The 23,142-nt window shown below is 44.2% G+C and overlaps 1 protein-coding gene and 1 long non-coding RNA gene across 4 annotated transcripts in view; one reads left to right on the top strand and one right to left on the bottom strand.

Annotated features, from left to right (window-relative positions):
- Positions 1 to 23,142, bottom strand: part of LOC148756838 (uncharacterized) — a 38,659-nt gene that overhangs the window by 3,053 nt on the left and 12,464 nt on the right. For 2 of the 3 annotated variants that reach the window (XR_016022597.1, XR_016022599.1), the window contains one exon: positions 3,726 to 3,803. This is a non-coding gene — a long non-coding RNA (uncharacterized LOC148756838). Of the gene's footprint in view, positions 1 to 3,725; positions 3,804 to 8,400; positions 9,201 to 9,423; positions 9,580 to 23,142 lie in introns of all 3 variants that reach the window. The other variant, XR_016022598.1, reaches the window with a different exon arrangement.
- LOC109436707 (non-histone chromosomal protein HMG-14-like) lies at positions 17,753 to 21,010 on the top strand. Its single transcript, XM_088801494.1, has 2 exons — positions 17,753 to 17,764; positions 20,352 to 21,010. Exons 1-2 carry the CDS (start codon positions 17,753 to 17,755, stop codon positions 20,643 to 20,645), a joined length of 306 nt encoding a protein of 101 aa, XP_088657620.1. The 3' UTR covers positions 20,646 to 21,010.

The raw sequence follows: 23,142 nt of genomic DNA, 5'->3' as shown, positions 1-23,142 counted from the left end.
ATTTTGGCCATTATTTCTTCCAATATGTTTCTTTCCTGTCCCTCCCCCTACTGGAACTTCAATCATACAATTACACGTACACATAGTTATACATACTGCTTGATATTTTCCCACAGATCAGAGAGGATCTGGTGGGTTTTTGTTTTTTTTTAACTTTTTAAAATTTATTTTAAGTGGTTTTTTCCAGGACCCATCGGCTCCAAGTCAAGTAGTTGTTTCAATCTAGTAATGGAGAACGCAGCTCACAGTGGCCCATGTGGGGATCAAACCAGCAACGTTGTTGTTAAGAGCACCGCACTCTAACCAACTGAGCTAACCGGCAGCCCCGCTGGTGGGTTGTTCTTCCTTCTGTGCTTTAGCGTGGATCGTATCTATTACTATGTTCACAAGTTCACTGATCTTTTCTTCTGTAGAGTCTAATCTGCTATTAATTCCATCTGGTGAAATTTGCATTTCACATATGGAATTTTTCAGCTCTACAAGATCCATTTGGTTATTTTTTTCCTACATTTCTCATTACTTAAGTGATTTCCTGTGAGTCTGTGAGCATATTTACAGTAGGTGTTTTAAAGTCTTTGTCTTTTAATCATGTCATCTGTCTCATTTCTGAGTCTGTTTCTATTGACTGATTTTACTCCAGATCATGGCTCACATCTTACTGCCTGTTCTCATTTCCAATATATTTTATTGGATGCTGGATGTTGTGAATTCTACATTGTTGAGTGCTAGGTTTTGTTGCCCTCTTTTCAAGACTATTATACTTTGTTCTAACAGGTAATTAGGTTACTTGCAGATTAAGTTAATTGTCTCGAGGCATGTTCTTAACCTTTGTTTGGATAGGTCTTTAAAGTCTTTACTCTAGAACTAGTTTAGCCCAACTACTAAGGCTGACCCTTCTGAGGTCTCTATGAATGCCGTATGTATTCAGTGAGGATTCTCTCCTCTAGCTGGTTGGAACGCAAATATTTCCCAAGCCTAAGTGAACTCTTACAATTGTTAAGTTTACAGTTCTCCAGTTGTCCTTTGACCAGCCTCATGGAGTTTCACCCCACGTATAAGCGGCTCCAGATTTCTGGGACTCTTTCTTTGCATAGGATCCTCCTCTCTGGGACTCTTCTCTGCAAATTCCAATTGCTTTAGCCTCTCCAAATGCCTACATTTGTCTCCTCAGCTCGATGAGATTGTCATGCTCTGCTTGAATTACCCCCAGTGGCCAGTCGGGTATTCCAGAAATGTAAGGCTTGTTTGATATTAGAACATCTATTAAGGTGATTAACCACATTAACATATTAAGATAATCTCAGTAGACAGATGCAGAAAAATCATTCAATCAAATTCAACAATTATCAATCATTTTTGAAAATTTTTCAGCAGGGCGGCCGGGTGGCTCAGTTGGTTAGAGCAGGAGCTCTCAACAACAAGGTTGCCGGTTCAATTCCCGCATGGGATGGTGGGCTGTGCCCCCTGCAACTAAAGATAGAAAACAGCGAATGGATTTGGAGCTGAGCTGCGCCCTCTACAACTAGATTGAAGGACGACTCGGAGCTGATGGGCTCTGGAGAAACACACTGTTCCCCAATATTCCCCAATAAAATTTATAAAAACAAAAAAATTAAAATCAATAAAAATAAAAACTGTCAGCAAGTTAGGGATCGAAACTTCCTTAATCTAATAAAAAGTATCTACAAAAAATTCTATAGCAAACGTAATAGATAACAGTACTTGAAAATCAGGAAGAACAATGATAACAGCTTTCACTGCTTCTATTCAACATAATTCAGAATGTTCCAATCAGTATAATAATATAATTAGAAAAATTAAAGGTGTAAGATTGAAAAGGAGGAAACAAGTTTATCAGTTATTCATTCACAAATCAATATTCAGCACTTACTATGTACCGGGCACTGTTCTAGACACTAGAGACATATTACTGGAAAAAAGAAAATTCCTACCCTTATGGAACTTACATTCAAGTCAGAGGTGGGGAAAAGTCAGACAATAAACAAAATAAATAACCAAGAAAACTGCGTAGTCTTCTAAAAGGTGGTAAGTGCTGTGGAGAAAAATAAAGCTGGAAGTAGAAGAGCAGAGCCATGATTTAGACAAGCTCAGGGAACACTATTCACTTCCTAACCTATGGGAATGGCAACTGTGAAATTGTCCAGGAGTGCTGGTAACGGGATGAGAGAATGGCTGAAATTTTAAATAGGGTGATCAGGGTAGGTGTCACTGAGAAGGAAACCTTTGGGCAAAGATTTGAAGGATGTGGGAGAGGGGACCATGTGGATATCTGGGGAACAATGTTCCAGGAAGAGTAAAGACTCACGTAGTAGGGATGGCGTGGACATGGGAGCCCACCTGGTGTGTTCCAGGAACATAAAGGAAGCCAGTGTGGTCGAAGTGGAGGAAACCAGGGGGCGAGTGGCAGATGAACTCAGAGAGGCCCTGGGGGCCAAGCCCCCCTGAGGACTTGAGGATTTATTCTGAGCAGGATGGGCATCTGGAAAATTTTAAGAAGAATTGAGGGGAGTCTCATGATTTGTCTTAAATTTTTAAAAAGACTGCCTCGACTGACTGTGTTGAGCGTAGCTTATAAGAAGGCAAGAGCAGAAGCAGGACACCCAGCTAGGAAGCTGTTTCAATCGGCCAGGTGTGACAGGATGGTAGTTTGGCCTAGCAGAGCACCAGTGGAGGTAGTTCAAAGAGATGACATTATACGTACATGCTCAAAGTAGAGCCAACAGGATTTGCACATTGGTCAGATAAGGAAGCTAAAAGAGGAATCAAGATGACGCCAAGGTTATTAGCCTGAGCAACTGGAAGGAGGAAAGATGGAGAAGACATTACTAAAAAAGAGGGACTCTGTCCTGGTTGCTTCCGCTACACCCATGAAAGTGAGTGGCTAGGGACGCTTAAAAAGTCTCCTTCTTGATTCCCATCCAGCAGGGTCTGCTGGCCAGCCCACATCACATATCTGTGGAATTAACTCCTGGGGCAGCCCTTTGACTTGCACCGATCAACAAAGCGGAGTGGGACCCAGCAGGCAACCTGCTTACCTTACGTCAGCAGCAAATGCTGTTCACATTTCACACCACTAGCGAAAGTGGGAAAGAAATGATTACCACATGTTTCCTTGATGAAAGCAGATTTAAATTCCAGCTTTCGTCTCCTAATTTGCAACACTACTTCGACAACCGTTTATTTTAAAGAATCATTTTGTGTCGTGGGATAACCACAAAACACATAAGGCATTTTTGAATCGCTTATCTGATTGTGGTGTCAAAAGTCCAGTGATCAATTCGGTAAGTCTGCTTGACCCCAGAGTTATTCAACGACTACTTTACTGAGCACCTACTGTGGACCTCACTATTGAGGACCAAGTTGAGGCCTCATCATGATACCAATCCACTCACAGTGCGATTATCAACATTTGCCTACTTAACACAACATTAGAATATGACTCTTTTATTTTTAAATGGGCCTATTTACATCCAAATGCTGTGATCCATTGTGCTCACCTGTTTACTCTAACTGGAGCTTCGTGTCTGCTCTGCTATAAATCACTTACAGATTCTTCTCAAAGACCCATGACCCAGGTACCGAGGTCAGAGTTCAGAGCCACATTTGTCATGAGACACACAGGCTTTCAGAAAACGGATGAGCTGAGGTTTTCTGTTTTGCTTTGTAACCATAATTAATTCAGTCAAGGCCATCAGAAAACTTACTTGGACTTGGTTTTCTTTTCTTCCCTTTCGCATGTAATCAGGCTGGGTTGTCAGGAAACATCCACTCCTCTGCGTTACCTGTGTTCAAGGAGAGAGAGATAATACTTGGGATAAAGTCTGACTTTTAGGACTAGAAAACTCCCTTTCAGGCAGCAGATAGTCTGGAAGCACACACACAAAAGGAGTAAAACCAGTTGGTTAGAAAGGCAGTGCAAGCCACCTTTGTGTGTGTGGTTTATTCCAAGACAAAGTGTGGGCTCATCACCTCACAGTCCAGACACACCCTCCCACCCCTGCAAGGGAAGGGCCAGAAAAGCAAAAAGCTGGGCCGAAGCACAACTGAAGCATATGAAGTCAGTTTGTACCTTTTCAATTGCACCCAGCCAGTGTATCCAGAAGACAGGACACCAGACCTGAGATTAAATCCTGCTCTGAAAGTTGCCAGCTCGGGGCAAGTCATTATTCACCTCTCTGGGTCTCAAATTCCTCTTCTGTAAAATAAGGATACTCACCTAGCCCATCTGACAGAGTTTGGCAAGACCCAAATGAAAAAATGAGTGACAAAGTGCATTATGTACAAGGATGAAACATAGGCTAGGAAAATGTAATATGTTATTGTTAGTCTTAGCTCTGCCGCTGACAGTGAGACCTTGGACAAGTTACATAAGTTCTTTCAGTTTCCACATCTGTGAAGCAGTGAAAAGATTACCTATCTTGGACAATCAAAATAGGGATTAAGTCAAATAGCTAATATAAAGCAGACACTGTTGATTGGCTTTCCCAAGCCTTGGGGTGGGCTTCTCCTCCTAAATAAAAACGGAAGGACTTGCTAAGAGAAAGCCCTTCCTCTTCTTTTTCTTCTTCCTTCTTCTTGCGTGGAACATAAACGTGAGGCCTGGAGATACAGCAGCCACCTTGCAACCATGAGACAGGAGGCTTGAGAATGAAGGTTTACAATTAACAATAGAGGAGGGCCGGCTCAGGTGGTTGGAGCTCCATGCTCCTAACTCCGAAGGCTGCCGATTCGATTCCCACATGGGCCAGTGGGCTCTCAACCACAAGGTTGCTGGTTCGACTCCTGCAAGGGATGGTGGGCTGCACCCCCTGCAACTAGCAACAGCAACTGGACCTGGAGCTGAGCTGCACCCTCCACAACTAAGACTGAAAGGACAACAACTTGACTTGGAAAAAAGGCCTGGAAGTACACACTGTTCCCCAATAAAAGTCCTGTTCCCCTTCCCCAATAAAATCTTTTAAAAAACTAAAATAAAATAACAATAGAGGAATGGAAAAATGGAAAGAGACTGGGTTCCTGATGATCCAGCCCCAGAGTGTCTACCTGTGAACTTTCTGCTACATAAAAAAATAATAAAAATAATAAAAAATGAATCTTTATTGGCATTAGCCTCTAAAGCAGGATTTTCTGTTACTTGCATCCATATGCATTCCAAACTGATACACTGTCTTAATTTACATTAACTCTGGTCCCTACAGAGCACAGCTGTGGAATATGGCCCTGGAATACGGCTTTTACTTCACTGGACAAGATAAGATTGTTGAAGTGAAATTAAAGTTTGAGGATTGGCTGAAAAACGTTAATCATGGGAACTATGAGTAATTTGAGAATCCTCATACATTTCATAAGTGATGAAAAATCATAATGTTATTGTTAAAACAAAGAAGGTTATCAGTCAAAAGGAACTTTCCTAACTGGAAAAAGTCCTTTGGCAAATACTTCCCTTAAATGTAAATGAATATAACAAAAGAAGTGCAAGACTTGTACCATAAAAATTACAAAATATTGTGAACCAGAAAGTAGATTAGTGGTTACCAGGCCAGAGATTGGGAGGGGGTAGGGAGGTAATACTAAGGAATGGGGGTTTCTTTTGGGGGTGATGAATATGCTCTGGAATTAGAGAGGGGTGATGGTTTTATGACTTGGAGGACATACCAAACACCACTGAATTGTACACAAGGGTGAATTTCAGGAGATGTGGATTATATCTCAAGAACAAGAGTAAAATGAAGGGTCGGCCCAGTGGCTCAGGCAGTTAAGAGCTCCATGCTCCTAACTCCAAAGGCTGCCGGTTCGATTCCCACATGGGCCCAGTGGGCTCTCAACCACAAGGTTGCCAGTTAAATTCCTCGAGTCCTGCAAGGGATGGCGGGCTCTGCCCCCTGCAACTAAGATTGAACACGGCACCTTGAGCTGAGCTGCCTCCCGGATGGCTCAGTTGGTTGGAGCGCAGGCTCTCAACCACAAGGTTGCCAGTTCGATTCCTTGAGTCCCTCAAGGGATGGTGGGCTCTGCCCCGTGCAACTAAAATTGAATACAGCACCTTGAGCTGAGCTGCCACTGAGCTCCCGGATGGCTCAGTTGGTTGGAGCCTGTCCTCTCAACCACAAGGTTGCTGGTTCGACTCCCACAAGGGATGGTGGGCTGTGCCCCCTGCAACTAGAAACGGCAACTGGACCTGGAGCTGAACTGCACCCTCCACAACTAAGATTGAAAAGACAACAACTTGAAGCTGAGCTGCGCCCTCCACAACTAAGATTGAAAGGACAACAACTTGACTTGGAAAAAAGGCCTGGAAGTACACACTGTTCCCCAATAAAGTCCTGTTCCTTTTACCCAATAAAATCTTTTTTAAAAAGAGTAAAATGAAGAGGAAAAAGAACAAAACCAGCAAACAGAAAAGTAAATGAGACTCACTAGTTAATCAGAGCCTTTTTGGACTTCCATATGAGTCTAATAAATAGACCTCTTAGCCAGAAGACACATTGTGAAAATTTCCACCAATGATAACTTGAACATTTTGCTCATAGTGCATCCTCTTTGGCAGAATTCCAGGCATTTTCCCTCAGTGGTTATCTTGACATGGCTCATAAAGCAATGGAAAAAAATGCCATTTGTAGCCACAGAGCTTGCAACACCCCTAGGCTCCAGAAAATAGCCTAGATCCTTTCATCGATTTGCAGTGTCGGTCCTCTTTGATTCAATGTATGTGAGTTCCCGGATGACAAAGGCACAGCCCTGATAATAATATTGTGGTCTGTTGCCTAGACTCATAATGGAAGGAAATACTAAATATCCATTAGGAATGAATAAAAATAAAGATGTAATTTTTTCCCATCTGAAAAAAGCCCATAAAGATGGATAGATATAAAAGACTTTGTTCAGTTCCAGACATATAGTAGGTACTCAGTAAATGTTAGTGATTATAATTATTAGTGGACTGTTGGTGAATGTGGATAGAATTCACAGGCTTTCCATTTTTCCTTCTGTGCTGACTTCCTCTCCGTCCTCCCAAGGTCCCACTATTTGGTTACCCCTAGGTGGCCTGCCACAGCTCTGACAGATGACTCAAACTGTTATCAATGGCTAACTGAGCCTCACATGCTCTCTCTCTCCCTTCCCTTCCCTCCAAAGTTTGATCTTAGACAAATCGTTTCTTTGGGCTGTATCACAACTGCGTCATCCATACTCGCCACGCATGTGAGTGTGTGAGTGCAGCATCTTTCGTTGACCCCATGGCTTCCCTGTTTCTCCAGGAAGTAGGAAGGATGGTTCTGAGCCAAGACAGTGTGGTCTCCATGGCAGCAAAGCAAACGGGTTCACCCAAGGGACTGGACTTCTGACCTCCACCTCAACGCAGTAACCAACAACAGTGCCCGCCTTAGGCTCCCACAGCCTCAACACCCACCCTCGCGACACAACCAGGCTCCAACCCGATCCTCCACTCTGGGTGCCACACTCCCAGTCATACTCTGACAAAGAGGCGGAGGTGGGGAGACCAAAGGCTCCAGACAGATCCAGGATGTTCTCACCACACCCCAGAGCCAAAACACCCCCACTGAAAACCGAGAAGCAAAACCTATACATAATCAAGGCTTGTTTCCAGACCTTCAGAGTCCTCCCACCAGGACCTATTTTTGTGTATGTGTTATAGATATAGATGATATAGATCCATAGATGATAAAGATATAAATGTAGATATAGATGGTATAGATATATCTCAGTTAAATACTCTGTACACACTTTCCCATTTAATCCTGTCAACTTGGGAAGAAGTATTTTATTGATGAGAAAATTGAGAATTATAGAGATTTTTTTTTTTAACTTAGCCAAGATCACCAGCTGACAGATTTGAGTGAGGCTGGCACAAGATTTCAAGGCTCAGAAGTCCTCAAATGTACTCCTTCCCCCTCATTTTCACTGCACCCTGAGAGCCCCACTGGACTTCCTGCCATTGCTCAGACTTCCCTGCTATCACGACTCCGTGTCTTCGCCCAGGGCTGACCCCACCAGCACAGCACCGTTTCCATCCTCTGAGCCCCTCCTTCCTCAACAGGCTCCAACTAAACCACTACCACCCCGCCCCCTAACCCTGCCTCCAACACCAGGGGAAATTAATCAGTTCTTCCTGAATCTCCTCTGCCAGAGTGCAAGCTTCACTCATTGAATCCGGGGTTCACGGGCCAGGTCTTCACCCTCAGAATCTAGGTCTGGAAGAGTAAGCCTGGGACTGAACCTTGGGAGCCTCCCGCTGAGCTCGGGGGCTCAGATGGAGCAGGACACCAGGAGTGTTGGTTGAATAAGCAAGCAAATCCAGCAATATTTTTATATCTCACAAGTGTTAATTCAGAGCATCATCTTTCAGAAATACAGTGGTACCTCGGTTTTCGACCGTAATCCGTTCCAGAAGACCATTCGAGTCCTGAAACGTTGGAAAACAGCCGACAGCCAGGCCTCAGGATCTTGCACTCAGCGGAAGCCGCGTGACATGTTTGACTTGCGAGGCATGTTCGAAAACCGAAGCATTTACTTCTGGGTTTACAGCGTTCGTAAACCAAAATGTTCGTCAGCAGAGACGTTCGAAAACCGAGGTACTACTGTAATTGATTATACCACAATTTTTAAAATTCAAGATACCGATTACTCACACACAATTTTTCAGTGTGCTAAAATATAAGTAACATGAAATGTACCATTTTAACCATTTCTCAGCGTACAGTTCAGTGGCATTAAGTCCCCTCACATTGTTGTCCAGCCCTCGCCACCATCCATCTCCGGAACTTTTTCACACTCTTCAAATGGAACTCGGGCCCCATTAAACAAGTCCCTATCGCCCCTTCCCTCAGTCCCTGGCACCCACCCTTCCATTCTCTGTCTCTGCGAATATGATGAGTCTAGGTACCTCACCTAAGTGGAATCTCACCGTATTTGTCTTTTTGTGACGGGCTTATTTCACTGAGCATCTGTCCTCAAGGTCCACACATGTTGTAGCAGGTGTCAAAATCATATGATTTTTAAAAGACATTCACTGGATCATGAAAAAATGTTGATGATCTTCTGTGATTGGCGGGGACCATACTCCAGGATCCAGGTGTTGTTGTTTTTTAAAGGTAAATGACAGAGTCTCTGCTCCAAGGTGCCAGCCAACGAATCTCATTTTTAAAGGGTCCAACATGCTACTGGATGAGAGACAGACAACAAACGTGGCCATCCTCTCCACCCTTGAAAATGGCTTTCTACACTCCAGCCTATACACTATTTCTCCATGTGAATCTATGGATTCCAGAAGGCAACTTAAAAATGGAAATGACTAATGGGAGGGCAGTAGGCAAACAAGTAACAGATGGAGTCCAGTATTGACTCCTCAGGTCATACCTGGAATAGCATACAGTGGCCACTTACTTTGTCTATGGATCTCTCTGAAAGTTCTAACAGGCACCAAGATTTTCCATCCAAAAAGATGCTCCTTCACACCGAGGCCCAGCAGCATTCCTGCTGTGCTGCTGCCAAGAAGACCTTGGAAGGAATGAAGATCAGAGCTCCAGGAAGTGACGGAAACTAGAGAAAGGGAGATGGCATTCATTGAACTCAAAACCAAGTACTACACTCGGTGCTTCCACTCACGGTATCTCATTGAACAATCTCAACACCCAATTACAAGAGATGCCATCACCTCGTGTTTACAGATGCAGAAACTGAGGCTCAGATGAGTTAATACACTAACCAAGTCCACACAGTTAACTAGCGTCAGAACTAATTCAAACAAATTTAGGCTTGTCCAACCTCAAGGCTCTTTTCTTTAGCCCATGACGCTTCTCATTCCATGATGGGAAGTGATGCATTCCTCATCTCTAGCCCCCACACTGCTATCTCACTTAAGACCCCAGACTTACATCTTGAGAAAACAAACCCATGGTGGGACCAGCCAAAAGAATAAGAAAAGGGTGTTATCCTCTACCCACAGAAACCGTGAAGGGGGTTGGGCAGAGCGGTCCCTCCAAAGAGGACCATCTGGGAAGGACAAACCTCCTATGAGACTTTAAATGAAACAAGAGCAAATTCCTACAGCACCAACAGCTTAAGCATGGGCAGGACTTCTGGCTGAAATAAAGAAAGCTCAGGCAGCTTTTCTATTTAATGAGGATTGAGTCATAAGAATAAAGAAAAGTTGGCTCCAAGCTGATGCTGGGAGAATTCCCACCATGAAACGCCTGCGTAGGTGTCTCCTGCAGCCGCATCCCCCACTCTCTCCTGCAGCCCTGATGCCACACCTTCTGGCACTTTCTCATGGATAGAGGCTGCAAAGAAGCAGGAAGCCTAGCCTAACTGGTTTGGGAGAGCTCACTTTGGCCAAACAAATGATTGGTGAGGATGTTGATAAGGGAGGCATTTCCAAGTGGTGGAATGGATCGTGGCTGGTCTTGTTTACCGGCTACAGTCTAATCTGAGGGTCAGTGCCGAGTTCCCAGCCAAAAACACCTCTCCACTTTGATGTCACTGCTCCTGAAATTTCACTTTCAACAATGTCTTTCTTTGTATTCCTCTCCCGGGGAGAAGTCTTCTTGGGAGGAGAACATTGATCAAGGCCTGGTAAAGTGTTAGACACAGAATCAAATGGCTCTTGAAGGTCACATCCTGCCCAGTGCAGGAATCTCTGACAGTACCTGCTTGTATATTCCAGGGATATGGACATCACAATCAGGCAAGGAAGCCTATTCCATGGTTGTACAGTTCTCATAAGTTCTTTACATTAAGCCAAAGTGCTTTTCCTATAGCTTCTTTTCCTCCACATATGACGTCAGGAACACACGTGCTCCTTCTTCCAGGCAGTCTTGCAATCCCCCAAGCATCTCGGGAGAAACCCAGTTCTCTCAGGTCTTCCTTGTAGCATGCCTTTCAGAACCCCCACACCCCCATCCAGGATGCCTCCGATGGACTCATTCCAAATTATCAATAAGATCTCTGCCTGTGTGTGACAAAACCACAAAGTGTAGGGTCCTCATTATTTGTGTACACATGCACACACTTACACAACGTCACAATTGGGGGGAAAACAAAATGCTCCAAACTGAGGTAACACAATAGACCCAAGGGGACTCTCAGATGTGTGTGTTGGGCACTCCTGGATTCAGGAAGCAGCAGTGCCCTCATTAGTTCCCGCAAGTGGGAGGGCAACACGATTAGGACACTTGAAATAAGAAACAGAGGAATCTTCGTCATGGAGCCAGCTTTCAAGGACCCTTGGAAAAGTTAAACACCTGAGCCTTGTGGGAAGTGCAGGAATGCCAGGAGAGCAAGGCCTCCCAGGCACTGGAACTGGAAAGCCACTGGAAATCCAAAGCAGTGTGGGAGAGCAGACCCTCAGGCAGTAGGTACTCATGGCCCCCATGCCAGTGCTCTGCTATTGAAGTCATTCGGCTCCCCTCTCATACTCCGTCTCTTCTCATCTCTTTTTCTCTCCATTCTATCAAGTGTGCGGTTGATTCTGCTACATTTCCCAGCTCACTAAAGCACAGCTCTCCAAGCCAGGCCCCGCAGAGGTCGCTGGCCACTGCTGCTCAGGGAACAGCCTGAGGAGACTCATCGGGAGCTGAAGACACTGCAGTTTCTCTCAGGATGCGACGGGAAGCAGGACCAGCCTTTGCCTGACCAACATACCTAGTACACTCGGTGACCAGAAGGAGGACTAAGCACAGACGCAATACACAAACACATACTTCGTGGCTATCATGTCTCCATACAGAGAATTGGCTTGATTCTGATCTCCAGACGGAGGGGACTCAGTGAGAATCACTCGTATGACCAACAGCTTCTTGCTGGTGATTATTTGGTGTGCCTAACAAGGCCCCAACCCCAAACATCAGCCTTCCATCTGTCTACCATTTCACCTTCACTTCTCTGGGGCTTCCAGCTTCCTCTATTAAAATAAAAATGCCACTTAGGAATAAATTTAATGAAAGATGTGCAAGACTTCTACACTGAAGTCTACCAAATATTGTTGACAGAAATTAAAGAACACCTAAATAAATGAGGAGATGTACCATATTCATGGATTGGAAGACTCAATACTGTTAAGATATTAATTCTTCCCAAATTGATCCACAGATTCACTATAATCCCAATCAAAATTCAAGAAGGGGTGTTTTTTTTTTTGGAAATTGACAAAGATTCCAAAATTTAAGTGGAAATGAAAAAGACCTAGAATAGCCAAAATAATCTTAATAAAAAACAAAGTTGGAATACTTACCCTAGCTAATTTTAAGGCTTATTATAAACAACAGTAATCAAGACACTTTAGTATAGCATTAGCATACATAAATAGATCACTGGAACATAAAACAGAGTCCATAAACAGACCTATATCCCACAGTGGCCCACGTGGAGATCGAACCAGCAACCTTATTGTTAAGAGCACCGTGCTCTAACCAACTGAGCTAACTGGCCACCCCTCCATAACAGTTTTATTCATAAGAGCCAAAACCATCTATAACAAAATAAATAAGGAAACTGTAGTAAAGTCATACTACTCAGCAAAAAAAAAAAAAAAAAAAAAAAGGGCATGAACTACTGTCACAGCCACATAGGCAAACCTCAAAAACATGCTGAGTGAAAGAAGCCTTACACAAACGAGTACCAAATATATGAGATCTGACAATTACGTTCGCGAACTTGCCATCACACGTTTACACTGGCAGCAATGTACAAACAGCTCAGTAAGGTTTCATACCGTTGGTATATCAGTGTCTCACAACTGTGTTCATGTCAACATGTGCCGTTGTCTTGCTGAGTGGCATTCATTATTGTTGTGTCTGTTTTGTGTGCCATCATGAGAATGTCTGAGCTTGAATTAGAGCAACAAGCAAACATTAAATTTCTCGTTAAACTTGGCAAGAGTGGAAGTGAAATCAGGGACTTATTTGTCCAAGTTTATGGGGATAATGCCATGAAGAAAACGGCAGTGTATAAATGGATTAAACATTTTTCTGAGGGGAGAGAATGTGTCACTGATGAAGAGAGGTCAGGACGGCCAGTAACGAGCAGAACTAACGAAAACATTGCAAAAATTTGTCGAATTGTGCGTCAAAATTGTCGGATGGCTGTAAGAAGCAAAGCAGACCAAGTAAACATTGATAGAGAAATAGTTAGGAAAATCTTGGCATAAGAACGGTGTCTGCAAAAATGGTCCTGAAAGGGGGGCTGGCCCGGTGGCTCAGGCGGTTAGAGCTCCATGCTCCTAACTCCGAAGGCTGCCGGTTCGATTCCCACATGGGCCAGTGGGCTCTCAACCACAAGGTTGCCAGTTCAATTCCTCAAGTCCCGCAAGGGATGGGGGGCCCCGCCCCCTGCAACTAAGATTGAACATAGCACCTTAGCTGAGCTGCCTCCCGAATGGCTCAGTTGGTTGGAGCACGGGATCTCAACCATAAGGTTGCCAGTTTGACTCCCTCAAGGGATGGTGGGCTGTGCCCCCTGCAACTAGAAATGGACCTGGAGCTGAGCTGTGCCCTCCACACACTAGTTGTAGAGGGCGCGGCTCACTGGCCCATGTGGGAATCGAACCGGCTGCCCACTGGCGGCTCAGCCCCAAGACCAAGCCATTATTTGTCACTGGCCCATGTGGGAATCGAACTGGTGACCTTGGTGTTATGAGCACCGCACTCCAACCACTGAGCATACCAGCAGCCCACTACACTGGAGTGCGGTGCTCATAACACCCAGGTCACCAGTTCGATTCCCACATGGGCCAGTGACAAATAACGGCTTGGTCTTGGGGCTGAGCCGCCAGTGGGCAGCCAGTTCGATTCCCACATGGGCCAGTGAGCTGCGCCCTCTACAACTAGATTGAAAAACAATGATTTGACCTGGAGCTGAGCTGTACCCTCCACAACTAGATTGAAAACAATGACTTGACATGGAGCTGATGGGTCTTGGAAAAAACACACTGTTCCCCCATATTCCCCAATTTAAAAAAAAAAGAAACATAGGTGTACCAGTACAACTTTGAAACAAAGTGTCAAAGTGCACAATGGAAGTCAGCCAATTCTCCACGACCAAAAAAGTTCTTTCAGTCCAAATCAAGAGTCAAAACGATGTGGCTAACCTTTTTTCATATCAGAGGGATTATTCATTATGAATTTATACCAACTGGACAGTTAACCATGTTTACTCTTTGGAAGTGCTGAAAAGGCTTCATGAAAAAATTAGATGAAAACAACCTGAACTTTTCACCAGCAATTCATGGCTCTTGTATCACAACAATGCACCAAGAGCACCCTCCCTACTCACCTGATCCAGCCCCCAGTGACTTCTTTCTTTACCCAAAGATAAAGGAAATATTGAAAGGAAGACATTTTGATGACATTTAGGAGGACATCAAGGGTAATACGATAGCTCTGATGGCCATTCTAGAAAAAAGAGTTCTAAACTTGTTATGAAGGGTGGACAGGGTGCTGGCATCGATGCATAGCTTCCCAAGGGGAGTACTTTGAAGGTGACCGTAGTGATATTTAGCAATGAGTTATGTAGCACTTTTTCTAGGATGAATTCACAAACTTAATTGTTAGACCTCATATGATTCCAATTATATGAAATTCTAGAACAGGCACCAATAATATATGTTGGAAAAAAACAGAATTGCGCTTACCTCTAGGATGAGTAGGGTGGGAATTGCCTGGGAAATGGTGTGAAGGCACTTTCTGAGGTGGTAAGAATACATCTTTTTTTAAATAACAGTTTTATTGAGATATATTCCATATGCCATAAAGTTCACCCTTTTAAAGTGTACAATGTGGTGATTTTTAGTATGTTCAGAGTTAAGCAACTATCACCACTACCTAATTCCAGAAGAAACCTGATACCATTAGCACTCAGCCCCAGGCAACCACTAATCTACTTTCTGTCTCTATAGATTTGCCTATTATAGACACTTCATATCAATGGAACCATACATGTGGCCTTTTGTGTCTGCTTTCTTTCATTCAGCATAACGTTTTCAAACTTCATCTACATTGTAGCATGTGTCAGTACTTCATTCCTTTTTATGGCTGAATTTTTCTTTTGTATGGATAGACCACATTTTTTTTATAATAGAAATGTTTTATATCTTTTTTTTTTAAGATTTTATTGGGGAAGGGGAACAGGACTTTATTGGGGAACAGTGTGTACCTCTAGGACTTTTTCCAAGTCAAGTTGTCCTTTCAATCTTAGTTGTGGAGGGTGTCGTTCAGCTTCAAGTTGTTGTCCTTTCAGTCTTAGTTGTGGAAGGCGCAGCTCAGCTCCAGGTCCAGTTACTGTCGCTAGTTGCAGGGGGCACAGTCCACCATCCCTTGCGGGAGTCAAACTGGCAACCTTGCAGTTGAGAGGATGCTTTCCAACCAACTGAGCCATCCCAGAGTTCAGAGGCAGCTCAGCTCAAGGTGCCGTGTTCAATCTTAGTTGCAGAGGGCGCTACCCACCATCCCTTGCAGGTCTCGAGGAGTTGAACCGGCAACCTTGTGGTTGAGAGCCCACTGGCCCATGTGGGAATCGAACCGGCAGCCTTCGGAGTTAGGAGCACGAAGCTCCAACCGCCTGAGCCACCGGGCCGGCCCCACATTTTGTTTATCCATTCATTTATCATTTCAGTTAATGGACATTTGGGGAGGGACTTGACTGGAAAAGGCACAAGGGAACTTTCTGGGGTGACTGACATAGTAATTATATGAGTACATATATTTGTCAAAAATTATTGAACTGTACACTTAAAATATGTGCATTTTGTTGAAAAATTATATAATCAAAAAAAAAAAAAAAGAAAAGATCCAGAAAGAAAAGAATAAAGGAGGGAGAGAAAGAAAAAAAAGAATAAAGGAGGGAGAGAGACTATAGGAAGGGAGGGAAGGAGAAAACACAGGTGATTCCTCCTGGTTTTAGCCATAGCCGTTGTGGGTTATTTGAGGCCTGGGGAATCACCCAAGTCCACACCACTGGCTTCTCCCACGGGCTGTTGCAAACAGTGGGGATCAAGCACTGCACCCCCATGGCTCTGCCATTATCTTAGCGTGCTCCCCAATCAGTTCTCGTCACCTTTGCCAGACGCAGTCTGTCCTGCAGAGAAAACCCACCCTTTGTGCAGTGGGCTTGCCGGAGAAGGCCCTCAGCTGGGCCTGGGCCGTCCGCCTCAGACTGGCCCGGACCCACACAGGCCCTTGATCTGAGCACCCTCCATTGAGAGCACCTGAGTCCACTGCCCACCAAGCAAGTTGTCTTCACAGGGGGATATTCCTGCTTCAGGAGGGAGGTGATAACTGGTTAGCCTGGCAGTTCTAGCTCTTGATGAAAATCGATAAACTGACATCAGGTTTGATTTTTTTTTTAAGTTTTGGGTTTTTTTTTTAACCTCTGCTGGGAGGCCATGTCAGAAGGGAGGAGGGAAGAACCTCCTAGGAAGGAGGTCTGAGGACTCTGCCACCAATTGCATCAGGACACCCTGAGCAATGAATACTTTGTCCCCTTGTCAAAAGACTCTTAGTATTTTGTAGGTTAAAAAGCAAACAGTGGCGTTTTCATTTTGCTCAACCTTTTTGACCGTCTAGTGGTTATAAGACCCTGTGTGTGGGGCTGGATATCTCTGTCCTAATTGGGTTTCAGGCTGAGGGGTGGGCTGCAGGGCATCTGCAGAAAAAAACAACTAATGAGATGAAGTGACAGACACTAAGTGCTGGACCAGTGCAGGCTCCAGATCATGAACGCCGTGAAAGTTCAAAGAGCAGAGAGGCCACTTCACACCCTTCTGTCCCCACGTGCTGTGTGCCAATGAGATGGTACAATGGATGCGATGATTAATCAGGTGCAGCCACAGGATTCAAATGCTCTCTCCCTCCCGCCCAGGCAGACTAACTCGCAAGCAAAGAATCAGAATGCACTGTGGGAGTCGTTACAACGGAGAGGTGTCTGAGTTCTGCCAATCAGGAATTTCGGCCTCAGAGGGGGCGGTAAGGTCCAAAGGTGGAAACATGCACAGACCTCGGGGTGCATGGCTTCCTGGTACATACACCCTGTGTCAAGAGGCAACAAGAGTTTCCCATGTCATGAGTAAAATAAAGAGGAAGAGATTCCCACCCTGGGAATAGCCTGGCTTCTTGAGCTAGGTTCTAGCCTGAGCCATTCCTAGACGGCTGATACCACACACAACAATGAATGAACCAACTGTATCATCATACCTGCATCGCAGCATGAGACAGGTAGTAACTGGATGACGTTTGGTCACAAAGGTGAGAAAATCAGGAGATGGAAAGAAGACGAAGAAAAGAAAGGAAGGAGAGCGGGATGAAGGAGGAAAGAAAGAAGAAAGGGAGATAGAGTTGGAGAGAAGGAGGAATGGGCATCTCCCTTTGTACAAGGAGGGCAGGCTAGACTTTCCAAGATACAGGGCGCATTCTAGGACTCTCAGAGAATAAGATCTGGGCCATAGCAGAGGAGCAGGCTGTGAGGCCAAGAGGACGGAATACACCTGCTGGGTCTGGTACCTAACGTGTGTAAGCCACAGACTTTGTCTACGATGCCAGTCAGAGGAGGGGAGCCTGAGAGAGGACAGGAAATAGATTTTGCAAATCATTTGTTTTAATTGTCATTACTTAAGTGCTAAAGCATCTGAGAAGCACCATTTTCCTCCCTAAGCAATCAGAAATAATAAAAGGAGAACGCTCTGTACTTGGTAAATCTGCGTTGGTGTGGGCCCACACGGCAGAACATGGCGGAGGGGGTAGGCAAAGCTATGCAGAGCCTCAGCAGAGTTCCGATCCCAGATGGTGCAGACGTGGAGACTGAGGGGGCTGCAGCCAAAGGCAAACCAGGAGAGAAGCCACCTCCAAAGAAAGGCGCAGGAGCAACATGGGGGGGAAAGTGGACATTTGAAGCTCAGGTGGGCAGAGGCCCCCTGGAGAGGGCTGCACCGGTGTCCGCTGTCCTGGCTCCGCCTTTGCAACATTGGCTCCGGGATCAGAGGCTATTGGCTGGGCTAGCTCAGATGTGTGGAGCTTGAATGGAACATGCACAGACAGGAGAGCTGGGAGCTCTGGCTCTACTACCAACGGGCCATGCAGCCCTGAGCTAGTCATTTCTTCTCTCTGGATCCATTCCCTCATCTTGAAAAGGATGGTGGGTGGAGGGACAACACACTTTTTTGGTAATGCCTAAGGCCTATAAAAGCATCCCTGTTGGAAGAAGAGAAGGGCTTAACAAACCTCCACCAAATTCTATCAAAATATGTTTCTAGCACCTCCAACCTTAAGCTATTTGCCATCTTTCCTCTTGCTTTCTTAGCCACTTATCTATCTTACCAGGCCAGTAGGCTTGCAAGGGGGCACCCCTCCAAATTTATCAAGGAGGGACCTGCTAAGTTGGATACACGCAGAGCGAAGCTTTGGGAAAGCTCTTCACACACATGCGAGTCTATGACTGAAGCCCAAACGCTCTCATGGTTTTGATGGGGTTTCTTGGCTGTCTAGGGGCCAGCCACATGCCATGGTGACACGTCCAGGGCTATGAAACTAATGGTGTGACTGCAGGCCATCAGAAGATGAAGGGGAATAACTGAGGTGTGGGAATTGGGAGGGCCCCATTAAGGCCCTACATAAAACAGCTTAGGCAATTGCTTACCCAACTCCTGAGAAGACCCACCAAACATGGTATTTTCTCTCCGGTCAGCCTCTGCAAATCCTGGGTTAGGGGGGTGAGACCCAGAGATACCCCAGGCTGGCTGACTCCTCCCTGTCCAACTTAGTATATCTGCCAACGGAGGTTTGCTTGCCCCCTCAGATGAAATAAAGGGGTTTCCTGGGTTAGAAGAACCTAAGGTATACTCAGGTAAGACAGAATCAGACGGAAGGAATTTGGGAATTCTGAACTGATTTGGGAAACTGGAGACAGAGAGAGGGTGACTGCAATTCTGGGTAGGAATGCAAATGCACCAAAAATTTGTAACATTCACTCCTGCTCAATAGAGCTGCCTAGTAAGTAGTAACATTTACTATTATCACTATTACCGTTTTAGTTCTACTTTCAAAATGCAGCATTTTAAAAACAGCTTTATTGAGATGTACTTCAGAAGCGTAAGATTCACCCATTTAAATTGCACAATTCAGTGGTTTATAGCATGTTCACAGTTGTGAAGCCATCACCACTATGTAATTTTAGAATATTTCGTTACCCCAAAAAGAAACCCCACACCCATTGGCAGTCAATCCGCATTCTGCCCCTCCCCTGCCTAGCCTCAGGCAGCCACTAACCCACCTGCATCTCTGTAGATTTAAAAGGTTGCACTTTGCCCCATTAGGTACCTTTCATGCAATTCGGACATGGCCTACATCAGATGGCAATCATGGCTTAAACAAGGTCTCATGACCCATCTACAAATGGCCAAAAAGCACAAGATGCTCAACATTACTGCTCATTAGGGAAATGCAAATCAAAACTACAATGATATAACCACTCATTAGGATAGCTACTATTCAATCAATCAATCAATCATCAATCACAAGTGTTGGAGAGGATGTGGAAAAATTGAAACGCTTGTGCATTGTTTGTGGGAATGTAAAATGGTGCAGCCATTACGAAAAACAGTACAGTGGTTCCTCAAAAAATTAAAAATAGAATTATCAGCCAGTTCACTTCTAGATATAAACCCAAAAGAATTGAAAGCAGGGTCTCAGGAAGACATTTGCATATCTATGTTCATGGCATAATTATTCTCAATAGCCAAAGATGGAAGCAAGCCAGGTGTCCACTGACTGATGAAAGAATAAAACTATGGCCTTTTCAATATACTGCAGTATTATTCAGCCTTAAAAAGGAAAGAAATTGTGACACATGCTACAACATGGATGAACTTTGAAACTATTATGCTAAGTGAAATGAGCCAGTCACAAAACATATATATATATGGTACGAGTCCACTTATATGAGGTGCCTAGAACAGTCAAATTCATAGAGACAGCAAGTATAATGGTGGTTGCCAAGGGCTGGGGAAGGGGGAATGCAGAGTTGTCATTTAGTGGGTACAGAGTTTTAGTTTTGAAAGATGAAAAAGTGTTCTGGAGAGGATGGTATTGATGGTTGCACAACAATATTAATGTACTTACTACCACTTGTACACTTAAAAATGTTTAAGATGATAAATTTTATATTATGTGTATTTTACAAAAAAAAAAAAAAAAAAAAAAATCACGGGTTCCACCCCCTATAGCAGATCCCAGCAGCTCGCGGGGGGAGGAGCAGCAGCTGCCAAGCAGCCCAGCTTCCCACCCGCACCCGCACCCGCCTTGCACACACCCGGTCACCACGACCCCAAGAGGAAGGTTGGCTCCACCAAGGCGGCAGCGAAGGAGGCGCCCAAAAGGAGGTCGGAGAGGTTGTCAGCTAACCCTGCTCCTGCAAAAGTGGACATGAAGCCAAAAAAAGTGGCAGCAAAGGATAAATCTGCAGACAAAAATGTACAAATAAAAGGGGAAAGAGGAGCAAAGGGAAAACAGGTCAAAGTGGCTCACCAAGAAACTAAAGATTTACCTGCAGAAAACAGAGAAACTAAAAGCAAGGCGAGTCCAGCCTCTGAGGAAGCAGGAGAGAAAGAAGCCAAGTCTGATTAATACCGTACCATGTCTTATCAGTGGTCCCCGTCTCCCTTCTTACACAATCCAGAGGAAGATTTTCGTCAACTATTTTGTAGAAGCAAGTTTTTTAGTAGCTCTAGAAATGTTTTTAAGGAGGAGGGAATTCCATCTCATCCCATTTATAAGTGTAAATGCTTTTTTTAAAGAGGTGAAATCATGTGCTGGTTGTTTATTTTTTGGTACAACCAGAAAACAGTGGGCTATTGAGTATGGGCGGCTTTGATTGTCATGGGTGTCAGCTTCACATTCCATAGATGGGGGTAGTTTTTATGTCCTATAATACAAAGCAAACTAACTGGCCATTTGGAGTCAGTTGTGCATTTAAAATGTCTTAAATATTTTAAATTACTTCTATTCCCATGTTTTTGGTAGAATTGTTTCCTAACAAAACCACTCCTTGATCTTGGCTCTCCCTGTAAGGATTTTGTGCACGCTGTACCATCTTTGGTACAGTTTTCCTAGTCATTTTGTTAATGTGCTGTGAAAGATTAAAAAATTGAGTATGTGATGTATAAGATACTAAATTGTGAATTAGGGAGACTTTGATGTAACAGCATATCAACATTTGAAGATATTGGTACTTAATAGTCTGCTAAGGAAAATTAGCCTCCAAATTTGAGGCTGGAAAGTCACTGGAATAGCTGTTTAGAAAAGGATCACAACGGCATGACTTTGGAGGTTTTTGGTGTGTACGTTAAGAATTGTGATAAACGTCTAAATTTTGCTTTGTCTTGTGCACCTGAAACTAATAAAATTAAAAAAAAAAGAATTGTGTACAAATTGAAATGTACTTATCCTCAAAGCAACCAATAAAATCTCGATTACGAAAGAAAGAAAAGAAATTTCTAAAACAAGATCTCATGAACTATGCAAAAAGCCTTACGCCAAGGGGTGCCTTTATTAGGACACACAAAAAGCCTACTTTTCTTCCTTTTAAAAATAAAATATAACCCTTTATTACAAACGAAACATAAGCTACTTAGCAAATATTTTTTTAAATGTTATTCACAGTGTGTGCTTTAAAAAAATAAACAAGCATAATTTGTTCTTTTCTCATTAATCCTTAACTATTAGCAAAGAGGCTTAATCAATTATTTTTGTAAGATCACATTTACTGAATGCTTATATGCAAAGAAGGATGTCAAGCATATAACATGCATTAATTCACATATTCTTCTTGGAAAGTAGATCATTACTGATCCTATTTCACAGAAGCATAACTGAGGCTCAGAGATATTAAATAATTTGCCCAGATACCCAATGCAGTCTTCTGTACCCAAGCCCAGTGTCAAGTGCTATTTCTGTTAAAGAACAAAAGTTCAAGTTCCGGTCCAGCCCAGTGGCTCAGGCAGTTAGAGCTCCATGCTCCTAACTCTGAAGGCTGCTGGCTCTATTCCCACATGGGCCAGTGGGCTCTCAACCACAAGGTTGCTGGTTCAATTCCTCGAGTCCCGCAAGGAATGGTGGGCAGCGCCCCCTGCAATTAAAATTGAACACGGCACCTTGAGATGAGCTGCTGCTGAGCTCCCGGATGGCTCAGTTGGTTGGAGCGTAGGCTCTCAACCACAAGGTTGCCGGTTCGACTCCCACAAGGGATGGTGGGCTGCGCCCCCTGCAACTAGCAACGGCAACTGGACCTGGAGCTGAGCTGTGCCCTCCACAACTAAGACTGAAAGGACCACAACTTGAAGCTGAACGGCACCCTCCATAACTAAGACTGAAAGGACAACTTGACTTGGAAAAAAGTCCTGGAAGTACACACTGTTCCCCAATAAAGTCCTGTTCCCCTTCCGCTCCTCAAAAAAAGAACAAAAGTTCTCAAAAAACATGAAAATGTATTCACCCATCAGTTAGGGACCGATTTTAAAAAATGCACCCATTTTTTCTCAGCAATTCTCTACCAATAGCTCACCAATTAACCTTCCAAGAATCATTCTTTTAAAAGCCTTCTTCCCTCACAACAAAAACCTTCCAACGATTCAGTTAAGCACTCTTCTTTTTAATAGAATGTGGTTTGAGAACAGACACGTAGAATGACTTCTTAGCCAAGTCCTACAACTTTCAAGGCCTCTACTATGAAATCGGATGACCTGTGAAGACCAGAAACAGGCCAGATTCAGTTCTTTTATGTAGTTCCTCCTGTCACTCAACCTCCATCACCACCACCATCTCTACACAATCTCTAGTTCATTGTGAAACATGAAAACCATTCCAGTAACAATGAGTTGTGGACCATCTGTCTAGTTTGGCACCAGGGTTAAGCCCCTTTTGATGAATTAGGCCCGTCACAGGCAAGACCTCCAACAGCCAGGGTTTGTGTCCATGACCCCACAATGGTCTCAGTTGATTGGACTAAGGGCGGTTCTCCAGAACATATTTGGAATTGGGACTAACAGATCCTCACTGAGTCTTGGCTGGTCTCTTGAATGAAGGGAATTATCATTTGGGCAGATGGGGATGGCCCTTTTTTGCC

This window comes from Rhinolophus sinicus, chromosome 10, assembly GCF_057876585.1.
Source record: "Rhinolophus sinicus isolate RSI-liver-muscle chromosome 10, RSI-T2T, whole genome shotgun sequence".
Classification (NCBI taxonomy): Eukaryota; Metazoa; Chordata; class Mammalia; order Chiroptera; family Rhinolophidae; genus Rhinolophus; species Rhinolophus sinicus.
This window is presented reverse-complemented; position numbering and strand designations above follow the sequence as displayed.